Source organism: Manacus candei, unplaced genomic scaffold (assembly GCF_025592945.1).
Source record: "Manacus candei isolate 608988 ecotype Guabito, Panama unplaced genomic scaffold, ASM2559294v1 h1tg000047l, whole genome shotgun sequence".
Lineage (NCBI taxonomy): Eukaryota > Metazoa > Chordata > Aves > Passeriformes > Pipridae > Manacus > Manacus candei.
Genome location: NW_026138095.1, coordinates 4044478 through 4070757, shown reverse-complemented (window position 1 = coordinate 4070757; position 26280 = coordinate 4044478). Strand labels below are relative to the sequence as shown.

Genomic DNA, 26280 nt, shown 5'->3' with positions numbered 1-26280 from the left:
ACACCCAGCATTCCCCCTGCCTCCTGCTGTGCTGTTATCCACAAATCTGGAAATTTTCATATCCACAGATCTGGAGCTGCTCCCTTTCTCCAGCTGCAATATTGTGTAGCCTCTCTTTACAAGAGGCTGGGAAAACAATAAGTGGGAGTTGTCTTTTGTTTTCCAAATAGGTAGGGAAGAGTAGCTTGTCTAATAATTTCCATGGCCAATTATTGTTGATTAACATCAAATCAGACTGAAAATATAGAATATGAAGTGAAGAATGAATTAGTATCTATTGCAGACGAGGTTAACTCAGCGTGTAGTGAAGTTTATTTGTGTGAGGGGGCCACTGAAATGGCTCTGGGGTTGGAGCACAGTGACACAGCTGTGGGACCTTCCCATCCACGCAGGAAGTGCTTTTGTTTCTCTCAGTTCTGGAGCATTTTTGCTTCCTCACTTCTCTCATGGAAAACCTGGGTTTGGGGGCCGGACAGATTGTGAGGAGGAGAACCTGGAAGCATGAAAACAGCAAGAAGCAAGGTGTGGATGTAACCACACAAATGGAATGTGCTTGTGAGCTCAAGGTCAAGGTAAAGAAATGCAGGGACCCAGGACACTCACTGAGGTTTGTTACTCTCAGCAGCTCCAGTGCCTTACCAAGGGGTACAACAATGCTCCCTAATAAATCCTGACTCTGGCTTTCATGATGGCCCCAATCTGTAACCAAGCTTTAAAAAGACTGACCAAAAGTTTACATTCAGCTAATGAGAATTACTCTTTCCTTCCAAAGTTACATGTAAAATTAAATTCTCAGGAGATAAGCTGGTCTGCAAGAGTGTTTAGTTAGTTACTAACAATCTCTATAGACTATAGACAGACCCATGTTTAAAGATGGGAGGAAAACAGTATAGTTATATTGACAAAACCTTCATTTAGGCTGAGCTCTGAGTTTACAGGTATTTATTTCCCCTTTAAATAAGGATTTACTTTGTAAATATTCCTATGCAAAGACACAGTAATTTGGAGGACTCAAGCTGGAAAGTTTAGTGTGGCTATAGGGGCACTACAGCCAACCAACAAAATCAGGTAACTATGAAATGAAAAAAACAAATCCACAAAGCTCTAAAATATGCATGTACTTTTACATATATGTGTGAAGAGGCAAAAATTGCTGCAGTTCAGCTGTTCAGGAGGACAGGAATGCTGGGCACGCACAGGCTGCGAAAAGCCACAGGAAAAGGAGATTTACAAGTGGCATGTGCTTCCAATCTGCAGGAAACAAATCTGATCTTCTGGATATCAAATGCAAATCCCACTAACAGGATGTGAAAACAAGAATGGATTGGCCATCTCAAGACATAAAATCTGACATATAGAAGCACCTCTACCACCTACTTCTGCTTTCATTTCAGGGGTTTATTCCAACAGCACTCCTGGTTTGGAATTGATTGTTTCTTCCATTTATCATCTTAAACTTATTAAACTGCTCTTTTTCTTTTTTTTTTTTCTTTTTTTTTTTTTTTGCATTATGTTAGGATATTATTTATCTTTATAGGGAAAAGATACACTACCATAATCTTAAACTTTTTTAGGTTTTTTAGATTCTTTTTAGTTTTATCGATTTCAGTAAGGTACACTAATGTTTCACTGCTTCTTTTTTAAACCACTTTATTTGAAAACACATTTTCACTGGCTTTGTAGGTACCTTGTCATTGGCTTAATATGACCAGTTTTCTGTTACCTGATATATGTATACAAGACAAATGTTTAAGTTATTTATTTTTTAATGAATGCATCTGTAAAATCTATAGGGGTCTATATTACCAGGAAGGTCAAGGACACAACGGTCTCGTGCTACAGCTCATTTTTCTTCTGAAGAAACCATAATGACCTCCACCTTTCTTAAAAGGAGCCTTTGTTTTCTTGCTTGTAACTGTGCAAAATAAACAGAAGTTTTTTTGCTATTTCTACCAATCCATTCTATGAAGCCCCAAATACAGAATGAATTATGGAATCACAGAATGGTTTGAGTTGGAAGGGACATGAAAGGACAACTAAGGGGAACAGGCTCAAGCTCCAAAGCTCTACTATTTGTCAGCCAGTCCTGCCTTGCAGAGGGCTCAGGTCCTGCCACTGTCCTGTCCCGCTCCGGGCAGGAGTCGCAGCCCTGGTTCCTCTGTTCCCAGGCAGATCCAACTCCAATGCCAGACATTAATTGCTTAATTATCTTTCCTACTCCTGCTTGGAAGGCTGCCCTCTGGCTCTTCCTCCCAGTTTTGAAATTTAGAAGGATGAGCCACCAGCAGCAGCAGAGACTTGGAAACAGTTGTGAGGAAACAGGAATAAATTAGGTAGCAAACAACTTCCAAGGACAAAATTTCAGCTGTACAGCATTCAGGAGCCTTTCTCACACATAATGTGATATTGATACCTTTTGTCACTTTTAACAGGGCATCACTGACCTCAAGCTCAACCTCTGATGACTAAAGATGCCCCATAATTTGGGGTACAGCTGCTCTCTGGCCCCTGAATCCAACAGCCTGGCAACCACCCAATATCAGAAGCGTCACCACGAATTCCCAGGTATTATGAGCAAAGAAATTACATGTAAGGTCCTCAGAAACAGCCAGTGCCTCAAACATTGCTGCTTCCAGTAATGAAAGACATATTCAGCAACAGGTGACTGTAGAGAAATTGAATAAAGAATAGAACATAAAAAGACTGGAATACTAAGCAGAGACAATCATGACAAGCAGGATAAAATGTGTAACAATATTTTAGAAATATCACTTTTTGTTTAGAGGGAAGAAAAATACAATGTAGGTAAAGTTGTGACAGCAATGAATTTCTAACGTAACAAAATTAAGGTTGAAACAAAATACTGAAAAGCCTGCAGGTAAAACATCAATGTCTGAGAAAGGAAGGAAGAAAAAAAGATAAGGGAAGAAAATATCGTTCCAGAACAAACATGAGAGATAAATGGTGCAGCAGAAAAAGCAAAAAGAGGGGAATAGTGAATAAAGACTTGTTTATCTGAATGCTTGTGGGGTAAATGTATATACATATATTTTCTTTAAACATAATAAGGTTAATACCAGACAATTGAGGCATCACATTGGAATCCCTGTGTTGATAATGTAAGGCACATTTACAGCACGGCTGACTTTGAGATATGGTTTTCCTCTGAATATTTATCATTGAGTTGATTTTTCTTATCACTAGAAATTAGAAGATCAGTGGGGATGGTGGAGTGCCAGCCCCACAGCTGTGTCTGGTATCGGAATTCAAGGCTGTGTTTCACACATGAACCATTCTTACCCAGCTTTGTAAAACTGCTCTGGAGAAGTTTCACAAATAGAACAGAACGGCCGCCGAAGCCTTTTAAGTGCGAGTTGCCACGTCTGTGTTAAGGACTTGATTACACAGAGCCGAGGTTGAGTTTCCCCGTGGCCCAGTTGGACTCCCTGGTGTTTTCTCACACACCAGATCCTGCCCCGAGGGCCGACCCTGGACTGAGCCTGGGTTTCCCTGAGGATTCAGTGCATCCTCAGCAAGCAGAGAAAGGTGGGAATAAACCCAGAAATGCTTTACCTCAGACTTCAAGTCTCGCAGCACCTGTGGGCAGCTCCTCGTGCCTTCCCCTGAGGGCACCTCACGGTTAGATAAGGTTAAAGCTGCGGGATAGCAGCAGGACCTCATGGCCCACCCAGTATAACCATTTCTACCACAGTACCGCTACCGGTTTATGCCCGAACTTCTATTTCAAAAATTTAGCTCTTTTTTGACAAATGTAGCTCTGGAGCTCCTGGGGGCAGCTGAGTGGTCCCTGAAGCGAGGGGGGCACTGGCACCAGCACCTTTCTGGCCGCGGGGCCACCGGGCGGTGACAAGGGGGCCAGAGAGTCCAGGGAGTCTGGGGCACGGAGAGCCGGGGGGGTCTGGAAAGCACAGGGGGCACGGAGAGCCCGAGGGACGGAGAGCCGGGGACATGGAGAGCCCAGAGTCGGAACAGCTTCGCAGCGGGGGCACGGAGAGCCGGTGGTTGTGGCAGCCCGGGGGCATTGGGGCGGAGCGGCGGTGAGGGGGACTATGAGGGCGCTGTGAGGGGCTCGTGACGGGGTGTCAGGGCGGGGGGCGGACGAGCGCCTCCTCAGCGCTCCGGCGCCCCCCCCGTTCCCATCATGCCCCGCGCGGCGGAGCGCGAGCGGCGCTTTCCCGCGAATTCAGTTCAAAGGCGGGGGGTGGACGCGGAGGGGGGGGGGGTCCGGGGAGGGGGCGCGCGCCGAGCGCGCGGACCAACCAAACGCTTCCAGAACCATCCGCGCGTCACCCGGGGGGCGGGGCCGGCGGCGGCCAATGGCGGCGCGCGGCGCCATCCCCGCGGCCAATGGGCGCGCGCGGGGGGCGGGCGCGCGGCGCGGTGCGGGCTCGGCGGCCGCGGCGCTGAGGGAGCGGGGCGGAGGAGACTTGGCGGAGTTGGAGCGCGGCGCGGCCCCCCCCTCGCCCCCCGCCTCACGCACCCGCCCCGGCCGGCCCTGCCCGCCCCGCGCGCTCCCTGTCCCACCGGGGCCCGCCCGGGGCCACCCCCATGGCTCCCCAGAAGCACGGTGGAGGTGCGGGGCCCAGCTCGGGCTCCGCTGGCGGCGCCGCCGGAGGAGGAGGAGGAGGAGGAGGAGGAGGCGGCGGCGGCGGCGGCGGCGGGTTCGGGGGCTCCGCCGCGGCGGCGGCTCCCGGCGGCAAATCCGGCGGTGCCGCGGGCGGCGGCGGCGGCGGCGGGGGCGGTGGGTACTCGGGCGGCTCCTCGGCCTCCTCGGCGGCAGCGGCGGCGGCGGCGGCGCTGCCCCCCGTGAAGAAGCCGAAGATGGAGCAGATCCAGGCCGACCACGACCTCTTTCTTCAGGCCTTCGAGAGTGAGCACCGGGGGCCGGCCAGGGGAGCGGCGGCCGAGCCGGCGGGACCGGCCCGGGCCGCCGCGGAAAGGGCGGGAGGAGGAGGAGGGGAGGGCTGCGGGCAGCGGGGGCTTCCGGGGGTAAACACGGCCCGCGGGAGGGAGCGGGGCCCGCGGAGCGGGGCCGGGGGAGGCGGGGGCCGGGCGGAAGCGCGGGGAGCGGGGCCGGGGTGCGGGAGGGCCCGCGGGGCGGAGGGCGGGGGTGGGGGGTGTGTGCCCGCGCCCAGCGATGAACTTGGTGCTCGGCAGCACTTCCCATCAGGCGCTCGGGTTCCCTTCCCTCCGCCGGCAGCCCCCGGGCACTGAGGGGCGAGGGGGCTCGTTCCTCTCTGGCCTCTGCCGTTCGAGCCCCTTTGAGGGGCAGGATGCGGTTCAGACTTTACTGTACTTGGGTTTTTCTTTGTCTGGCAATAATTGTCCCTTAGTTGAGGTTTCGTAGTGGAAGTTGACCTTTGCGACCCAGGCATCCCCCTGTGGCAGCTCCGGAGCGGAGGAAAACCCCCCTGAATGCACCAGAAAGTTGTCGATGGAAATCTGGTTCAAAAGCGCGGTGGAACAGTGAACTTACCTTGTACTGAGAGATTTTCAGGATTTGAAGGGAGTTTTTAATGCCCTGCTTAAGAAACTTGGTCCTGGTTTGGGATTGGTGCTGTCACTGCTCTCTGTCGCTGGAGACGGTGACAGTTTAGGAGAAAGCTGGAGTTTTTGGTGTTGTCTCGAATAATGTAGCGTTGTTTGAGCCTCAGCCGTGTTAACAGCGCTCTGTGTTCAGTTAATACTGTGCTGCAAATGGGTCAAGTGGCAAGCGAGTTGCGAGGGGTTTGCTCGGTGTCAGTGCCTGTGGTGGAAACAAATCCTCCTGCCCGTGGCTCTGTGCATCAGACAAGGGAAGCTCAGAGCGGGGCAGGTGGGACCAGGAGAAAAGTGGGGATGTACCACAAAATGTTAACCCTGCAGTGGGACTATCATGGGAAAACTGCAATAAGTAAACACCGGATTAAAAAAATCCCAACACGTGGAGTATTGAATCGCATTCCTCCTGGGTGATTTTGTCCCTTTTCAAGGTCATATGCTAGAAAAAGATAAAGGTTTATTTTAAGCTTTTGCTGGGTAATGTGGACTTGTGAAACATATGTCTCTCTGCAGGTTGAAAAGTGTGTTTCAGAATTTTTCTGCTCGGGAAAACTAAAGTTGAAGCAGCAGTGCATTGCCTTTAAATTAAATTGCATCCTTGTCAATATAATTTGTTGTTTTCATACCTTTCTAAATTATAGTTATGTCATGGGCTTTTTGAGACTAAAATCCTGGGATGTTTCTTTAGAAGTTGTGACTACTCTGTGTTTTCACTTGGTAGCAAAGTGCATGTTTCTTAATTTCTTTCCTTTCTGTCTTTTATCTTGATTTGAAAAACATGGATTTATTATGATAACTTGAATTTAGCAGAATTTTACTGGTTTTCATCAGGCTTCTAAAAGGACATGTGATAGTTTTAAGATTTTCTTGTCTAGCAATAGTACATCTCTCTATTAACGGATTCTGTGGGGTCTTATATTCATAACTGGAGAAATCAGGTGGAATCATATCTTTAAAAAGAGGTAAAGGATATAAAAAGCTGTCCTTTTCCACTTCTAATTGCAGAATTCCGTGCAGTAGAGTTTCCAGCTATTAGAACTAAACATTTTTTTGCAGTCATATGAAAATAAAATTTTATATTTCTTAAAAAAGAAACAGTTTGTTTTCTTTCTGTGGGAAATGGAGGCAGTGTTAGCAGTCTCAGCATGGGCATCAAGACGTTCTTCATTCTCTCTTCTCTCTCCACATGATGTGTTTTATCAAGTCATTTCTAAGTTTCTTGCTGAGGCTCCTTAATGAGGCTGGCTTTTATTTCAGCATAAATAGAGTGTATTTCAGTTTAGTTTGGAATTCTTGTTAGGTACAACCTGATCCAGACAAAACCTTTTTTGTCTTGATTTAACTGAATCGGTTGCAACTAATCTGAGGGTCCTCTTGCCTGTAGGCAAGTCTTGATCCTTTGAGCTTTGGTTCTTACACCTCTTTGAGGTGCTGCTGTGCTTTCATGTCGATGTTGGGTACAGCTCTATTATCCTCCCTCTGTTTGCACTTCGAGTTGCTTTACCAGAATCAACATGAATTTCCCGGCTTAGAATGATCCCTACTGGATCACAGGCAACTGTACCTGCTGCAAGTGACCTTGGGACTTCCCAGAAGGATAAAACAGAGGCCACATTGTCCAACCGTGTCAATTTATTGTGCTGTTTTGGTGTGGGATCAGATGTGTTCATTAACCTCATGAAGAAAACTTACCTATTTGACAATAGGCTGTGACATGCAGAGGTATTTTTCCTGCCCTCTCATGCCTGTAAGAAGCACATTTTGTGGGAGCAGGAACAGTCAGGGTTGAGTTGTGACCCTGATTTATGGCAGCTTAAAGGAGAAGTGCTTGGTGTTGTAGAGCAGGTGAAGTAACCTTTGACGTGTTAACTTGTAGTTATTTGGACTCTGGGATGCCTTTTTGTGGTAATTGTTTCCAAATAATCACCATGCTAAGTTAGATACTTTTTATCATTACAAGGATATTTTTATGTTGGATAACACCTGTTCCTCTTTCTTAGAACCAACACAGATATACAGATTTCTCCGTACCCGGAATCTCATAGCAGTGAGTAATCGGTTTTATCACTCCTTTACTTTGGGCTTGTAGGAAATTTCAATTAAAGCCTAACCTTTTTCTTTTTCTTTTTTTTTCCCCCCTGCAGCCAATATTTTTGCACAGAACTCTCACTTACATGTCCCACAGAAACTCCCGAACAAATATCAAAAGGTAAAACTGTTTTTGAAAAGTAATCCTAAAATGTTCACCGAGTAGCAGAGGTCCAAAAAATAGCAGTGTGTGACCTGCTCTTTTCACGTGGTGTGCAAAACTTTTCCCTTTGAAGAGCTTAAGAAATGCTACATCAGTGTACAGTTGATTTCTGAGACCTAAGAGATTTTCTGCCATGTGAAGGGGGTGTGTAGCTTTATGCTTGTGACTTGTGTTGATACTGGGAGTACTCAGATGTGGAGAACTATCTGCAGAATCCTGACTAATTCTCCCATATTTGTTTTCTGGTTTGAGGGAGAACTTTAGAAACCAAACAAAGCTGTGTAACATCTGAGCTCTTGTAATCAGTGGTGCTTAGTCATAATCGTGTGAAACATTTTCTTTTAAACTGTACCCTGACCACTTGTTTTAAAAGAACAAATCCCAAATACAAAACTATTTACTTTCTTAATTAGCCCTGAAAGAATGCAGTAATTATTTCTGTAGTTATTTTAAAAGCTGACAAAATAAAGAGGTCTCTTTATAGCATTTCACAAAAACTCTGAGAAGGTTTGAGCTTTGAGCTGGATACACCTGAGAGATGGGCTTTGGTTTTGCTATTGCAGAACAGTCACTCCTGTCACGTGAGGGGTTACAGCTGCCTGCCAGTGGACTTGGAAACATGGAAACACTGCAGAGGGACAAGTGCAGTGGACATTATTTATTAGCAGAATCTCCCTTCACTGAAAATCCTTTGTTACACTTGGGAGTTTTTGGGTAACCTGAACACTTCCTTTGAAATATTTTAGCACTAAAGTTCTTAGCGCTTGGAAACAGTTACTGTGGGACTGAAATACAACAAATATGCAACAGAATGTGATTATTGTGCAGGCAATTCTAATTTAAACTTGGGTTTTCTATCCAAGGAAGGTAATACTTGTGTGATCTGCTGATCAATAGAACTTGCATATTTTTATTAAATAAAGAAGCTATATATGGCATTCTTGGATTTCTTGGATATTGTTTCATGTTCTTTGCCATGAGTTTTAATGCTACAATATAACTTTTTCTTAAAACTGAATCCATAACCTACAACTTCAGGTGCTTAGGACAGGTAATGATCAGATTTATTTATTTTTTTAAAATTTGAAGTTACTGTTTACTTTGTCTTACAAAAGTTACCAAAATGAGTTTTTTGCTTATTTTAAAGTAAGTCAGAGTCAAATTTTAAAAAATTATTTTCGGGTTGTTTTGGGGTTTTGTTGTTTGGTTTTTTAACTAGAATTGTGCAACAGGAGGTTCTTGCTTATAACTTAAATTAACTTATAGTTGACTGAAATGTGTATGTTTTTTACTTGAAACTGTTCTGTTGGGTGTTTTTACTTGCTGGGAAACAAGAAATAGTGCTTTGCTTATATTGTGTTATCCACTGTTCCAATTTCTAGTTCAGATTGAGCTGCACAAACAATGCTTAGTTTCTCTTTGAAAAGTACTGATTTTTACTAGATCCTGTAACACTTTGATTTAGAACTGATTTTAGTTGGGTGGTGTTCTGGTAACAAACACATCAATAGCTGTTTCACTCAATAGTTCTGCTGATTTACTGAAATCATCCTGCCTGTTAGGTCTAGGAAGATTAAGTAAAACATTTCAGTGGGTTTTCTTTATAAAACCACAGTAATGCAACAGAAGTGAACTAACAGAGTTCAGGGGGGAAAACCAGAAAGTAATTGGGAAGTGTGTTCTTCTCCCTTGGGTTCCCCCTCTGACCTTTCCATGCTCAGTCCCTGCTCCTTCTCCTTCAGCCCAGTTCAAACCACAGCAGCTGTAGCTGAAAGGTGGGTTGGACTCTTCTGCTCTGGTGGCACAAGAGTCTCCACTGAACTTCCCCAGGGGGGATTAGCAGGGTCCTTGTTTGCTGATCTGTGCTGGTAAACACTTCAGATACCTGCAAGGCCTTAATCACTGTTCTTCAGTCAGCAGAAGTAGTTAAGGTACATGATCTTGTTGGTTTGGTGAAAAAGGGGCTTTAAAAGAGGAAAAATATCTGAGCTAAAGTAGAAGAAAGATCATCCTGAGGCTTCTGTTGAGAAAAATCTGTGGTCCTGGCTTCAGTACACAGGAGTGTTAGTGGAGTTCTGTTTGTGAAGAAGTCTCTTGGAACTGCATGATTGTTACCTGCTTGTGTGAACTACAGATGTATGTTTATTTATTTATTCCCCTAGAATTTTATTCCTCCTGAATTTTGCAGTTTTTAAGTTGCTGTTAATTGTTTTGGTTGCCATTTCAGTAAACACTATCATAAGTAAAATACAGAGAACTAATGTCCAAACTTTATAAAACAATAGTAATTATAGCTCCATATTTTTTACCTCCTGCTGCCTGGTAGTCTGAGAAAAATGCCAGGCAAATATAACACTTAGGGAAGTAAAACTGCATTTTTACCATGAAATTATCTCTTGGTATTGGTCCATATGTTTAATACTGAGAAAGTTTTCATAAAGACTAGAATGCTTAGAGTATAGAAGAATGGTGATAGGGGATAGTTAATGTGTCAACTTGGAATAAAAAGGTACTGAAGTTGCTGGCTATTATCAGAGAGGTGATGGGCTTTGGTCAGGGGGTACTTGATGGAAGCTGAAAATGGGCTTTTTGCCCGAGTCTGTCTTTAGGTGTTATTGTATTATCAGACCAAATGATGGTGTTGGAAAGAAGCTACTAAATAAAATTGCTTCCCATACAGTATTTGGATAAAGGAATAATTCTTTTATTTATTATCAGAGTAATGGCATGCTCTGATGTGACTTCTAATGCTTTGCTAATTATTACTTTTCTTGACTGGAATAGGAGTGGGTGGAGAAAGGAATGCACAAGATGCATGTACTTGTTACACCAGGAAACACTGTCCTGAAAATCCCAGGTGTTAGGGATGGGTGTTACAATCATTTAATTTTGTCTGTTTTGCATGGGAATGTGGTAACAGAAATAGTAATCCAGTTTAGAGGAATTTCTACTCTTACAAGTTAACTTCAAAGGCAACAATTTTGATGTAATGAGTTTCTTGTTTGCTATTTTTAGTTTCTCTGAAAGATTGGGTTTTTTTTGGAGGACTCTGTTGTTTTGACTAATCTGAGCCTGGATTTAGCAAAGGTCGCACCACTGGGGTTTTTTTGGATCAGTAATGCTCACATATTAAATGCCAGTTGTGTCAGATATTAGTATGTTTTATGAAAGATTATTACCTTTTCCCCATCCCTGAATCATGTTTGTCTCTTAGCTGGTTTCTGGCTCATATTCCAATCATGACATAACTTTGCTCTGAAGCTGTTTTAAGCAGTTCTTCAGTCTGAAGGAAGCCCTCTGAAGATCAGTGCCCTGCTTCTGTTCTGGCTGATTTTCATGAGCTGGAGCAAAGTGCACACAGAGGCTTTTTGACCTTAGAATCTGAAATTTTTAACAACCTACTCTGTTCTTAACATCCCTTGCTTTAAAGCTGAGCATTGCAACGTTCATTGCAATAATCCCACATTTTAGTGTAGGTGAGTCAGTTCTCAAGTCTGTCATATGTGTGAGTCTTGTGCTGAGTAGAGCTTTGAATCAGTGATTGTTTGCTCTACAATAATAATTTCTTTGCAGCCCTGTGCTTGTGCAGGGTTTGTTGTCCAGTGTCACTGTTGAGTCACCCCGTGATTTGTAGCTCAGTCACTCCCGAGCGTTCCGCGCTGACTGTGGGCACTGTGTGACATCAGGATATTTCTGGAGACAAATGCTTCCCACTCCCCAGAGCTCCTCCTTGTTCTTCCCTCCACAAGTAATCCAGTGTTTGGCCCCAACTGATGTTCTTATTCCATTTTGCTAAGGTATAAGGTGCCCTCACACTTGAGTTGTCACTTCTCTCTAGGCCAGTTTTGTGGACACCTCTGTCCAAGCTTTAACTTTCCTTTAAAGAAAAATGGAAAGACTGTTCTGTAGAGTGTTGAATAACTTCTATTCATGAGTGAGCTTCATTTAGCAATGACCATTAAATTATATGTATGGCAGGACAGGCTGAACATATGAGCATGAACAGCCTGATGTCAGAATTCCAGAGAGGAATGATTTGAAGGGATTATTATCTGTGACACTGTTGTCGTTGTCCCACATTTCCTGTGAGTGCTCTAAAAGTAGCCTCAGAATTCATTGCTCTTTTCCATGTAATAGAAATGTGTGGTGAAATAAGGGTTTGGTTTTTTATTTAGGTTTTTAACTCTTATGTCCTATAAGCTTTTAAGTGTTTTTCATTATTGTGATCATGACTAAAATATAAATGGCTGAAGAGCTGACACATCCATTCCTAGTAGGTGCAAGTGTCACTAAAGCAGGAACTTTCTTTGACAAAGCTGAAATGAAAATGAAACGTGAAATGAACCCTGCATGTTCATTGCAGGGTTTCAATATGGTGCTGTTAAATGAAACTTCTTATGAGCAGTGGAATTATTGCTGAAAGGTCTGGTTTTAATTCCTTGCATTCTTTTGCTGCTGCTTGAGAAGCAGTTGTGTCCCTACAACATGGGTGTGATATAAGATATAAAGAGTGCTTTCTGAAGAGAAGGCTAAAATTATGTATATAGACAGTTTTAGATGAAAAACAAGTCAAGGTTCAGGCTGCATAAATTTTGTTGTTGTATGTTAGGGGTATAGTGGCTGTGTAAAACCATTCTTTCTGCTCTTTCTTCACAGGAAAACATTCAAAGTAGATGACATGTTATCAAAAGTAGAGAAAATGAAGGGAGAACAAGAATCTCACAGGTACAGTCCTGCCTTATATTTGTGGGGGGGGGTACAAATGAGCACATGTGTGTCCTAAATCAAAAATATTTTTGATTAATAAGGTGAAAGTGAGAGTCATTGTTAGAAGCAAAGTACTTACTGCTTGAAGTGTTGCTTCCAGGATCCTAAAATGTGTGTATGTGTCCTGGTCACTTAACTTGGAGAAAAGCAGTGTCGGGATAAACTTTCTACATTTGTTGTGGCATCTCTTAAAATGTTTATAGAAACCTCAAATAGGTATTTACCTTAATTTATCTTATTTACCTTAACTTTGCTTCCAACACTGCCAGTTGTGTCAGTAACTAATCTGTGTGTGTTGGAATTAAAGGTAAGAAAGGAGGCAGATTTGGGGAAATACCATGAAGTTTTACTCTTTGGGGTTTATGTTGTTGTATTATTATTTTAATCACATATATTATGGATGATAAGGACTTGATGTGACTGGCAGTGTTTCCTTCTAAGGCTACATGTTCCCCTGTAAAGAATCTCATTACCAAACTTAAAATACTTGGTTTAAAAAAAAAAATCTACACCAAGTCCATGGTTCAGGGGGAAGTTCTGGAAAATTTCCACCAAAACTGATCTCTGTTGCTGATGAATGTCTGGCAAATGGGTTTGCCTGCCTGAGAAGGCAAGATCTCCTGTCTCCAGGCAATGTCCTTCTGCTGTGGTGTTTAAACTTTTCTTTTTAATGTATCAAGTCATGGGGTGCACAGAGAGAATCTGAAAAGAGAGACTGGTACCACTCTGCACCAGCTGCAGCTGCTGTGCCCAGGCAGTTCCAAGTTAGAAGGATGGACTGACTCCTGCTGTGCAGGCCTGTCCTGACCATCAGAGCATGGAGTGAAGTGGCTGCTGGGAGAAGAAAACATTTGTTCTTCTAACATTTCCTTTCTTTTTTTTTTTTTCTGTTTAGCTTGTCTGCTCATTTGCAACTTACATTTACTGGGTTCTTCCATAAAAATGGTATGTTTGCCAATTCTTTCATTACACTGTTAATTTGTGTAACACCTCTGAAGTCAGCAGAGATCTGTGAGGGGAACATTTGAGTGTTTTTAATCTCTGCTGTTTGGATGCAGATTTTAACTTATTTAAGCTCAGCCTGTCCCATTAGTTCCAAATCAGTAGTGCTGTAAAAATGTTGTGGTGTAATTGTGATGTTAAGCAGCCTCGAGTTTTAGTCAAAACAGTGATTTTGAGAAATACTTCAAGTCATCATCCATTCAAACCAAAATAGACCTCGAGGAGCTCCTGAAGAAAGTGATTTTCTGGGAGTGTGTCTTTGGTGTTTGAAGTAGCTTTAAAAAAACCCATAGCCTTCCAATAATTTGAAGATTCAGTGGTTTCTGATTTCAAACAGAAGTGTAAGAATAAATTTTATCACGTTGAGTCTAGAAATGAGGCAAAGGCTGTGTCAGCCATTAGACAAGCCATGGAAATCATATTTTAGTGACTTTCAGTTTTTCCATGGTGTCTTTTGAGCACATAAGGATTTATCTCTCGAAATTGGAGTATTGGTCTACACAGACCAGAACCCAGAGTTGTGTTCCTCTGAGGAAAGCACAAGTGATGTGCTCTGGGCTGGATAGCCTTGGATAAATTCACTGCCTTTTTACTCTCCTGAAAAAAAAATGAGCTGTTTGTCCATTAAAATAAAATGTTATTTTTAACTTTTGGTTTGGCATTGCTGATCACACTGCTGGCAGCAGCTGCCTTGGAGATTCCAGGCTCTAGGAGATTTATCTGAAGCCAAGTCTTATTTTCCAAGACTTTTTTCAGGTTCTTTCCAGAGTCCTTTAGCATATTGTGCATATATTTAAACTTGCATAATGTTTAAGGTTGTCTTTTTTCAATTTTGTTTTGTTTTCTTATCTGATAGCTTCTGGATCTTAAGTTTTGATGCAAACCCAATTCTAGGTGTGCAAGGTGTAAAGAAAAAAAAATGGAGAAAATAACTTGGCTCATGTAATTAGTATGTTCTGACTGTCCTTAAATCTACCCATAACCTTTTCCTCTGTCATAACAAGGTAGTGAACTTGTCCTTTTAAACATTAGAGATCAATTGTGGTTTTTAATCTCTAGGATGAGAAGAGGTAGGAGATGTTAGGTGGGAATTTGCAGTAGGTTTGGGGAGAATTGAAACTTAGAATTTGGCTGGTGGTCTTTGTGTCTGGAGGTGCTTGTGGTTAAAAAGTAATCATAGATGGATTTATGCCATTGAATGGACCTTCACTTGTTCAGAACTTAAGATGTTTTTCTGTTCAGATAAGCCATCACAAAACTCAGAGAATGAACAAAATTCTGTGACCCTGGAAGTTCTGCTGGTGAAAGTTTGCCACAAGAAACGAAAGGTAAAAATCGTTTGACAAACTGTTAATATGTGTTAAAGCAAAATGTTTACCTGCTTCTGGACTATCTGATTAACATCACCATACAGTGATGCCTCTGTTGAAATTAGTCTTTAAATTCAATAACTGATCTATTCAAGTTGTTTTCTGTTGGATTTTTGCCTTTTCTGTACCTGTGCTTTTTACTCTGATCACTTTGATTATTGCAGATTTTATCTACTGTGAATCATAAACAATTTTCTATTTTGTTTTTAAAGCATCTTTGAATTTGCTTGCAGTTTTATCTGTGTTTGTTTCACACCAGTTGGCAAATCATCTTCACAGCTCTGGGAATATGGGAGGCTCAGTAATGAATGCTGTGATTTTTAACCAGAAAGGAAAGATTTGCAGACAGAACTATGTGTATTTTCCTCAAGACTCTTAAGCTGTTTTGACATGTTTTTAAGAGTTAATATTGTTTCTAGCCAATTTTGTTAATTGCTACAGTGTGGATAAATATGGTGAAATCAGGAGGTGCTGATGGTTTTCCCAAATGTTTTGCTGCAAGTTTCATATTTAGGCCATCTTGCCTTGTTTTCCCAATACTACACAATGTTCAGTGATCTGTTTGAGAGGTACTGAATATAATAAATCCTAGGTAAGTGGTTCTTTATCTCACAGATAGCACAAAGTGCACTTTGTAATATTGCAAGGAGTAGACAGGAAGCCCTTGAAATGTATATATATAACCAAAACATTTAATTTCTTTAAGTAAACAGAATTAAATTAGTATTAATGGCTGTTCTACAATCTTTCTAAGTGCCTCATGTTAGTGTTAATTTAATCACTTAGAGAAAGATGGCTGCTGCCAGAAGGGCTTGTAGAATGCCAGTTTTATTTACACTTAACCAATATCTGGTTTTGCATTTACAACCTGGGATCATGCCAGATTTTTTTGATTTGTATCTGTTACAAGGCTTATTTTCAAAAAGTTGGCAGAACAAGTACAATTCACAAATGATACAAATTTTAACACTTGATGTCTTTACAGTCCAAAGACCCAATTGCTCTGTTTCTTGTTTTGCTGCAGGATGTCAGTTGTCCCATAAGACAGGTTCCTACAGGTAAAAAGCAGGTGCCTTTAAACCCAGACCTCAGCCAAATCAAACCAGGCAACTTCCCCTCCCTGGCAGTTTCCAGCAATGAGTTTGAGCCAAGCAACAGCCACATGGTGAAGTCCTACTCGCTGTTATTCCGAGTCACTCGCCCGGGCAGGAGAGAGTTCAACGGGCTCCTCAACGGGGAGACGAACGAGAACATCGGTAACTTCAGCCTTCGAATCTGCCTTTGAGGGTCTGTCTGCAGCACATGTCTGCAGTGTAGGGCACACTGACAAGGGCCAGCAGTAGCTCAGTGACTGATTGGGCTTGCCTTTGTTTGCAGTCTCTTTTGGAATGGGGTTGGAATTCAGCTGGGAACTGGAAACTGTGCTTCTATTTTTGCGTAGATTTAACACCACTTGTTATTAATGTGATGGTGAAGGTGAATGTTGCAAGAGGGCCCTGTGGTCACTGGGAGGATCATTAATCCTCCACCAGCCCTGGTCACTGCTGACCCAGCTGTAGCTTCTATCAGTGTCTCTCAGCAAAAAAAAAACCAGTAGATAAAATATCTAAGTAACAAATTTTTAAAAGCTGTTTTCTTAATCTTATTAAGACATGTTACATCACAAATGTTACAGCCTTGGAGAGAGTGCATGTAGAATGAAAAACTTTATTTCTCACTATTTTATAGCCACAAGAGGAGGAAGATGAAATCCCAAATTCTTTATGCTGACAGAATAATGTGATGAAACTATAAATACATGAGAACATACCTAAAATATGATTACTTTTAAGCTAAGTGCCCTTTCCATTGCATTGTCCTTTTCTGTTGTATGACACACCTGACCCAATGAACAGCCAGTTATAGTTTGCAGTTGCATAGAGACTGTTTGATCTTTTAAATCTGGGCTTATACAATGGTTGAATCCCATATTTCTTGTGTGCAGATGTCAATGAGGAGCTCCCAGCCAGAAGAAAAAGGAACTCTTCAAACCGTGAAGATGGGGAAAAGACATTTGTAGCACAAATGACTGTGTTTGATAAAAACAGGTAATGTTAGTCAAAATAAATATTGTTTCTGTTAATCATTGGAAATTTGTTTAATAATAAACTTAACATGTTTTTTAATTACAGTGTAGGATGTCTTTGGCTGCATTTTAGTTGATATTTACAATAAGAGCTTAGGCTTGTTGTGGTTTAAAAAAAAATTACAGGTTTCATAATGCACATTTTACACTGAGACCTGTTCAGTGACTGTGTACAGTATATGAAAATAAGAGTTCTATCCATGGCAAATGCAGGTCCCAGGTAGAGATGGGTACATGGTTTCTTTATCAATAAAAATAGAGCTTCAAGAAAAAGCTGCTTAAAAGGGATTTGGAAAAAATTGGGTATTTATTCAAATACGGTTTTGGAAGTTGTATATTTTGAGAAGAGTTTGGTTTTTTAAGAAATTTCTTTAATCTGTGTCATCTTAGAAGTCTTGACAATGTTTTGTTCTTTTCTCTTACCTAATTCCACTGGAGAACTTTAATATGCTAAACATGATATGAACCATGAGGTGGTTTTGTAGTGATGAGACATAAGCAAGGACATTCTCAGCCATGCACTGTATAAATGAGAATGTCTGATCTGCAGCAGAACCAAATCATGCATGAAAACTTACTTTCTTTTTTTTTTATAATCTTTAACATTTTTCTTTGTTGTGGATGACGTTTGTCAAGATTCACACCTAGCTGTCAAATAAATTTGCCTGAAAATCTGCCTTTAGGTTCATGGAGACTCAGTTACTGTTAAACAGTACATTTGAACAGGCAGACAATAAAAATGAGCTGGTTTACACCTACTTTGTCCTGACAGACGTTTGCAACTTCTGGATGGGGAATATGAAGTGGCCATGCAGGAAATGGAAGAGTGTCCCATTAGCAAGAAAAGAGCAACGTGGGAAACAATACTTGATGGGAAGGTATGGATTGTTTGAGTGGCTGAGAGAACTGTCTTCAAATGATCTGCATTAGGATGGAGCTCAGCTGGAAGTGCAGTCAGTGGCTGTTCCTCTGAAAATGGATTGAGTTGAACAGGAAATAATTCTCTTTCAATGACTTGTGAATTTCTGTCTTATTAAAGCAAACAGTTTAAATGTTTGTTATGGTAACAAGGAGGACAAAGCAAAACAGAACAAACTGCAGAAGCAGAATATTTTAGGGAAAGAAAGAGGAACCCAGAGCTTTCATAGGTGTGATCTTACATACCTGAGGAGAATGCTGATAAAATTTAGTGATGCAAAGGAGGTGTATCAGTGTAGGAGACAGTGTTGAGCAGAGAGAAATAGTTGGCTGAAGTGAATCAAAACTCACTGATACAGTGAATGCAGGTGACTGTACACATGTGAAATACTCCCATGTCCTGGGAGAGCATCAGTTGTGACTGAAGAGAAGAACATGAAGATTCCAGGTTGCAAAGTATTTGTGTTTCAACATGATTATTATAATTATGAAAAAAGCAGAGATAAACCAAATTATATAGTAAAAATATAGTTATAAGCTCTATTATCCTGTTAGCCTTTATGTGGATTTAAAAAAATAGATCTGCTTCCATTTTGTGAATATCTTCTCCTGATTGATTTTGTATGTGGAAAGACACTAATTCTGCTGTTTTGTTTTTGATTTCCACCCCCAGAGGTTGCCTCCATTTGAAACATTTTCTCAGGGACCTACACTTCAGTTTACTCTTCGTTGGACAGGAGACACAAATGACAAGTCTACAGCTCCTATAGCCAAGCCTCTTGCCACACGAAATTCTGAGAGCCTCCCTCAAGAAAACAAGCCCAACTCTGTTAAACCTACTCAGACTATAGGTAAGCAAACTTTGGGGTTGCTGCTGAATAATCATCTGCTTGGCCCCTGTGTGCTGAGGGGTTCCTGCCTCACTGGTGCAACTGCTTCAGGGAATTCTCAACAGGGAAAAGCAAAAATAAGCATCCAACACTTTCTGTGCAGTTGTCTTGCAGTACCTGTTGAGTCCCCTCAAGTAGCACATTTCCTTCAGCAGCAGTGCCCTTCTCAGAACTTCCACACTTGGGGAAGAAACAATGTCTGGCTGTTCCTCTGTACCAGAGAAATCTGTATCTACATGTGCTTTTTTCTCAGCTGTGAAAGAATCCTTGCCCACAGACCTTCAAACGAGAAAAGAGAGAGATGTTTTAAATGAACCTCGACAGAAGTTGCGAATATTTTACCAGGTATTGAAAATAATTAGAGGGAAAAACTAGAATCTTAAGTATTGTGTGGAATTAAAATGTTCCTTTTCAAGCTGGGTGGAAATTCCCATTTACCTCTTTAGTGGATGCCTTAAGGGTCTCAAATTCATAGACTAAAAGCCATTCCACATACTACTTTTTACAGGAAGCATTTTAGCAAACTAACCTTCCTGGGGGCATGTCTGATGTTCTGAAAGACAAAGGGCATCTCTTGTTAGACATCTGGAGGGGACAGGTGGTCTTCCTGTGGGGAAAAAAATTCCTCAAATACCACTGTTTGAGTACACCAAGTGGGTGGAGTGTTCCCAAACGTTCCTCTTGCTGTGGAGGTCTCCTGAAACAATTCCCACTTCGTTTGGGAAGGGAATGGATGAAACTAATCCTGCCCTGCCTGTTCCTTTGTTCCCTCAGTTCCTGTATAACAACAACACGAGGCAGCAGACTGAGGCCAGAGACGACTTGCACTGCCCCTGGTGCACCTTGAACTGTCGGAAGCTCTATAGTTTACTCAAACATCTGAAACTTTGCCACAGCAGATTTATCTTTAATTATGTTGTAAGTAATTTTGTAGTAGCTCAGCACTGGGAAGCACTGTACAGGCTGTCACAGATCCCCTGGGCAGGGATTCTGCTGCTAACCTGTGAAATGGTAGTGCTGTACCTGCAGGTTAGAAACCACTTCCTTTGGGTGTAACACGAATTAATGTGTGTTACAGAGGGAAAAAAGTGGGTTGATTTTCTTTTTCTTTTTTTTTTTTTATTTATATATATAAAATAATTCTAATCACTAGAGGAAGAACTCTGACTGCAGCTGCTGCTTTTGCATCAGTGTGCTCTTTTCTGTGATGTAGAAAACAACGAAATCTGCATTTGGTTGGAAGTCCCTTGAAGCTTTGGGAAATTTAGAAATGTTCTCATTTCTAGGGTTCTCGTTAGCTGATATTTTCCTTCATTTTATAGTTAGTTCTGAGTGATTTTATATAAAACAGTTAAATAGTACAGAGCAAGGGAGCTTTAGTATAATTTGTTTCTGGAGGATAAAAATCATTCGGGTGCTGTAAAAGGAAACTGGAGCTCTTTCAGGTTCTTGATAAGTGATATTTAGGCTGTTCCGAATTTAAAAGGTTACTTGACGTGCTGTCATTGCTGTCTGCTGAGAATATTTGCCCTTCTGTCCCAGTATCATCCCAAAGGTGCTCGGATAGACGTGTCCATCAACGAGTGCTACGACGGCTCCTACGCGGGGAACCCCCAGGACATCCATCGCCAGCCCGGCTTCGCCTTCAGCCGCAACGGGCCGGTCAAGAGAACCCCCATCACACACATCCTGGTTTGCAGGTGGGGCTGGGAAACAAGGCCTGTTTATGCACTATGGCCTAGAGAGCAGATTGTGACACCTGGAGAGCTGTAAATGTGTAGGTGCAAATAAACAGTGTAGTTTGTCACTATTGTGACTAAAAAAATGTGACTGAAGGACGTGGTATGATTTTCCTACATCTTTTCAGTTGAGATGTCTAATCATAATGATGTAACTCTTCTTAACTGCCTTATCCTAAACCTTTTCTTCCCCAAAAGGAGAAGTTGGTTTTTTAATGGGGTTTATTTCACTGCTGGAGATTTCCCCCCCCCAACATTTTTGCAGGCTAGAGCTTAAAATAATTTGTATGAACCAATTGCTCAGTGTTTGCATCTCTTCCTTCCCTCCTGCCAGGCCAAAGCGTACGAAAGCAAGTATGTCAGAATTCCTGGAGTCTGAGGATGGGGAGGTGGAGCAGCAGAGGACCTACAGCAGCGGGCACAACCGGCTGTACTTCCACAGTGACACGTGTCTGCCCCTCCGCCCCCAGGAGATGGAAGTGGACAGTGAGGATGAAAAGGACCCGGAGTGGCTACGGGAGAAAACCATCACTGTAATTATCCCATTTACACAGAATTGTTGTTCTAAGTGGGTTGTGGTTTTTGAAGATGAGCTGCAGTTGTTTCAGGGGGCAGTCAGGCATTTGTTTTGAAAATGATGCATTTTAAGAGCAGAATATTTTGCTGAGCAACTGTAGAGGGAAATTCATGGAATCAAAGGTGGGGTTTTTTTTCAAGCATGCCTTCAGTTGTAAAGCCAGTTCAGTCCCCATGTGTTCAAACAAGTTTTCATTGGGGCTGGTTTTCTCCTTCAGAGAGGAGAAGCTGGAATCAGGAGTACCCAGTGCAGGGTGTATGTGATAAGGATATAATTTATCATCCCAAATCTCTACATGAGATTACATTTTTCTAACTTTTTTAACTGCAGAGCCTGAGTTTTCTATATATATTTCTGTGCATAAGCTGAATTTTGGGTATGCTCTCACTGCAGTTCTGATGGGTGTGTTTGTTTCTTCTCCTGTCCTTCCTCCCAATCCTTTCTCTCTCCAGCAAATAGAAGAATTTTCTGACGTTAACGAAGGAGAGAAAGAAGTGATGAAATTATGGAATCTTCATGTTATGAAGCACGGGTATGTTACTGTGCTTAGCTTTGATGCAAATAAATTACAGATGTGGTTGATCATTTTGCATTGCAGTTCACCAAATACTTAAAATGCAGTTAGCCCAGGTGTTTAAGAAAGGATCGTTAAAGGATAATTTGGTAACAAGCTTTTGAGAGTTTAAGCTTTTAAAGTTCTTGTGCCTTGAGCTTTGAAGAGAAAAAACCACTGGAGATGTTGTGTAATAAATCACATAGAGTATCTTCTTGTCTTTGAAAATGTCCTACCTGCATAGTGACAGCTTTTTCATTTGCCAGGTTTATTGCTGACAATCAAATGAATCATGCCTGTATGCTGTTTGTGGAAAACTATGGACAGAAAATCATCAAGAAGAACTTGTGTCGAAACTTTATGCTCCACCTGGTCAGCATGCATGACTTTAACCTCATCAGCATCATGTCCATAGACAAAGCTGTGGCCAGGCTCCGAGAGATGCAGCAGAAGCTGGAGAAGGGAGAATCGGCCTCCCCGACGGACGAGGAATCTTCCGAGGAACAGAGTGGGACAACAAATGGATACAGTGAAAATACCGCGCGCGAGAGGATTTCAGAAGTGGAAAGCATCTCAGGTGTCACGAAACAGAGCAAGAAACAGAAGCTCTGAAGTAAAAAAAAATCTGTCATTCAACGGACAAAGCATTGAAGTGACATTCTAAGGGTGCATGAGCTCCAGAAAGAATTACACACAGAAGTACAGAGATTCCAAACAGGCACTGCTGGATGGAAATAAATGATTTCAACAAGGATATTGTTTAAACAGGGTTTTTATTCAGTTACTTATGCAAGTACTACATGTATATTGGTTTTGGTGATGTAATGACAATATTCTAAGAGTTTGAGCATGAAGAGCAATATGAAAATCTTTTTGTAATTTTAGTAATTAGTGTCTTAAGAACTTTATGGAATTTACATAATTTAAGTATATGTAAAACCGTTTTTATATTAAGATTTTTGCATCTGTATCTGGCTGTTTTTCCTACCATGAAGTTGTGAAACATTAGGGAAAGGGGATTGGGATACAGTTTCTGCTTTTCTGATTTAGAAATTCTCCAGTTAGCTTTTTGTGAAAATAATGTCTTACTATTTACAGTTTAACTTTGATCCTTGTATTTGAAATCATTTATCAATCGACCATAAATTACCAATTAATTTTTTTTTTGTTTTTTACACTAAAAATTCTCCAAGTTGGCGAACTTAGCACTTCCTTTGTCTTGTGCCTGTTTGGAAAGATCTTGGCTTTTCACGTTGCAGACACAGTGAAGTCCCCCCTTGGCTTTTTTGAGGTTCCCAGCAGTTTGGGTTTGGTGGATAATTCCGATGTATCGATCGCCCAGTGTACCATTTTGAAACTTGAACATTAGCTCCTTTCTAGTTTTTAATGCCACATTTACACAGCTACAGCGAGGATCTGATGGAACCCCTCTTGCCTGGGGGTTGCACATCCTGGTGTGCCATGCTAAGGCCGGAGGCTCCTGTCCCTCTGCAGGCATTCCGTCGCCAACTTCCCGGGAAGTTCTTGCCTGAGGACAGACTGCAAGGCCGGGCCGTGGGTTTAGCTTTGGCTTTCGAGATGCCACTCTTGAGGGAAAAATGCACTGTAAAATTGGACCAGAAAATGTGTTGCACTTCTTATGTAAGTACTCTGTAATGTATTGTATTCAATACAGATACTAAGATGCTGACTAGACTATATTTGAGCAGTTTTGCACTGCTGTTAACACATTTTATGCATACGTTTACAGATTTTTTCCAATGGAAAGTGGTTTCACTACTGGTACAGTATCAGCACCGAAGGGTTTATTCCAGCAAGCACTGTGGTTGAGTGACATCACCTCAATTTTTTATTATCCTTAAAATATTTCATTTTTCATATTCTTTATTTATAAAGGAAACAATGCTGCTGTAAATACAGGTTTGTTTGGTTTTTTTGGGTTTTTTTTCGTTTTTTTATTTCATTCCATCACCATGAGATGCAGTTCCCTATTTGTTGAAGGGGTATATAAGCTTTCTAATGGTGTCTTCAGAAATTTATAAAATGTAAATACTGATTTTGATGGTCCTTAAGATGTGTTTAACTGTGAGACTATTTAACTAATGGTGTGGATGTGATTTGTCATCCAGTATTAAGTTCTTAGTCACTGATTTTGTGTACAAAATAGGAAAGAGGGAAACTGCAGCTTTCATTACAAACTTCTTGAATTTGCCAGCTCTCTGAGTTTTAGCAAACTCTAATTACGCCTCTGGATAGTACATCATGCATTTCTCTCTGGCTTTAATTTGCTAAAGCTGTGCACATATGTAAAAAAATAGATTATTTTAGGGGAGATGTAGTTCTAGAATTATTGCTTATGTCATTTCTTAAGCAGTTATGCTCTTAATGCTTAAAAGAAGGCTAGCATTGTTTGCACAAAAAGTTGGTGATCCCCCCAAAAATAGTAATGAAATTACTTCTGTTCAGTAAACTTTGTATGTCATGTCAATTTATAATAAAAGCTGAAAAAATCCCCTTGTTTTCTATTTATAAAGATGCCTTTTCTATATGTACCTTTGCAGATGCCATGTAAGCTGGTTAAAAAGAATTTGAACCGTACAGTAGATGTAAAAACAAAACCAAACCCCAAACAAACAAACAAAAAACCCAACCAAAACAAGTTCAGTTGTTTAAATGAACTGTTGTTTTTCATTAAATGTTTTATTTGAAATCAGCTTTTGTACATAAAGTTCAGTAATATGAAACCTGCCATGATGGGTGTCCAGTCATTCTGTGCAGAGGCCTCGAGCAGCACCTGCACAAACTTCTGTTCTGCCTGACTTCTAAGATTTTGGATACATGTTCTTTGCCAGATTGTTCCAGCTTTATTTAAGGTACCTCCATAAATTTCCAGGTTTTTAGCCAGATTATAACAACTTTCATTCTCCTTTCTTGGGGTAGAGCTGAATACCCGAGATGGGTCTTTAAGTTGTGCTTTACTGTTTAGAACTGTGATTTATAGAACTGCAAGTGAAACACATCCCTTGGGATGGCAGTTACAGAGCCAAGACTTGGGTAATTTTTACGTGCAAGTGGTTAATGTTTCAAACATTTTATAAAATAGTTTATATGGAGCAAAGTTTGAATTGGTGTTGGCTTAAAATATCCCCTCTGTGGGCCGGCAGAGGACGGATTCTCCAGGTGCTGTGGGACAAAACAAGGTAGGAATTGCATTGCTTGGCCAAGTGGTGACTGTGGAATGGCAGACCTGGAAACCTTCTCCTATGTTGGGAATAACTCAGTGCAGGATGAGGCTGCTGTAGGCTGGTACATTCCCATCTCTCACGTTGTCAGGGTTCTCATCTGGCCTTTGGTGTGTCCATGGCAGGTTTTACTGATGGTTTGTATTTGCTGATCACAAAGGGTCTGTGAACCCTGAGCTGGAACCTAACCTGATTTGAATATTTAATTCAATGCATTAAAAACTGTATTCAGAGGTGTTAGATGGATTGGAGTTGTTCACCTTCAGTGTACAGTGCTTGGAGTGTGTCTTGAATGTAGTCCTTGAGTTTTGGGGGGTGGGGTAAGGATTCCCTGCCTGGAATGAAGCAGTTGCCAACAATTTGAGTTGTTCTGATTATTTACCTAATCAACAAAACCAAACCCCCAAACCAGCAGTCTGATTTTACCTTTGGCAATACAGCAGCCATTCTGTGAGGGCAGTTTTGACAATGCTGTTCCAAGTTAAGTATTTCTTAATTCACAGAAATTTGGTGCCATCATGGAGCAGTGCTTGGGTGGAGCTGTTCCCGTGGGACCAGACCCTGTTCCAGATCTGACACTGCTTTCACATCGAGGAAAACACAGGCTTTGGAGTAGGTAAGTCCTTCCCTGACTCTTTCCTGCTTTACCCTGCTTGATTTGAGAGTGAAGCTGCAACTCCTGAGGAGAAACAGCCGGCCCCTCGTCATGAGGAAAATTCATGTGAGTGATGTGTTTGTGAGGGAGAGCTGCCAAGTCAGCAACTTTCCTTACTGCTTTCACAAGTTACTTTTCCTCTAAAAGGGACCAAATAACTGGAACAGGCTCCAGGTAAAGCAGAACTAAGGGAATGAAGTAAATCTGTGTGTTAGTCCAACGTGGACTTTATTTGAAGGTGATTAAGTATCTCTGCTGCTCCCTCAGTAACACTGGCCAAAACTGCTGCTGGGTAAGAGCTGCACCAGTGAATGCACCAGGAAGGGACGGAAACAGTAAAATGGAGAAGAGACAGATCAGCTTTGATGGAATATTCAGGGAAGGACTTTATAGATGCTGTAACAAATTTTATAAAAAGAAGGGGAAAATTATTTTTGTGAGAAATGTCAGTCAGAATCTGAACTTTGGCTGGAAATAAAGGGAAGTGCACAGGTGAGAAATGTGGAAAGAAAGTGTTCAGGACTCCTGAGAGACAGAAGATGAGAAAAATGTGAAAAAAAAATTAATGGAGAGAAGCTCTTAAAGATGGGTGCGGTGCTCTAGGAAACATGTTCTTATATTGTTAGAAC

The 26280-nt window shown here is 41.6% G+C and overlaps 1 protein-coding gene and 1 long non-coding RNA gene across 2 annotated transcripts; one reads left to right on the top strand and one right to left on the bottom strand.

Annotated features, from left to right (window-relative positions):
* Nucleotides 1-1468: 1468 nt before the first annotated feature.
* Nucleotides 1469-4154, bottom strand: LOC127475811 (uncharacterized). Its single transcript, XR_007906344.1, has 2 exons — nt 2445-4154; nt 1469-1915 (listed from the first exon to the last, which is right to left on the bottom strand). It is a non-coding gene; the product is annotated as an uncharacterized LOC127475811 (long non-coding RNA).
* Nucleotides 4155-4353: 199 nt separating this feature from the next.
* SUZ12 (SUZ12 polycomb repressive complex 2 subunit) lies at nt 4354-26202 on the top strand. Its single transcript, XM_051797930.1, is given in 18 exon segments — nt 4354-4393; nt 4396-4552; nt 4554-4891; nt 7563-7609; nt 7707-7771; nt 12470-12538; nt 13476-13525; nt 14825-14910; nt 15977-16208; nt 16937-17039; nt 17850-17955; nt 18669-18846; nt 19139-19230; nt 19660-19803; nt 20428-20585; nt 20959-21157; nt 21654-21733; nt 22021-26202. Coding segments are annotated over 18 exon segments (2475 nt in total). The 5' UTR covers nt 4354-4368; the 3' UTR covers nt 22367-26202.
* The last annotated feature ends 78 nt before the right edge of the window (nt 26203-26280 follow it).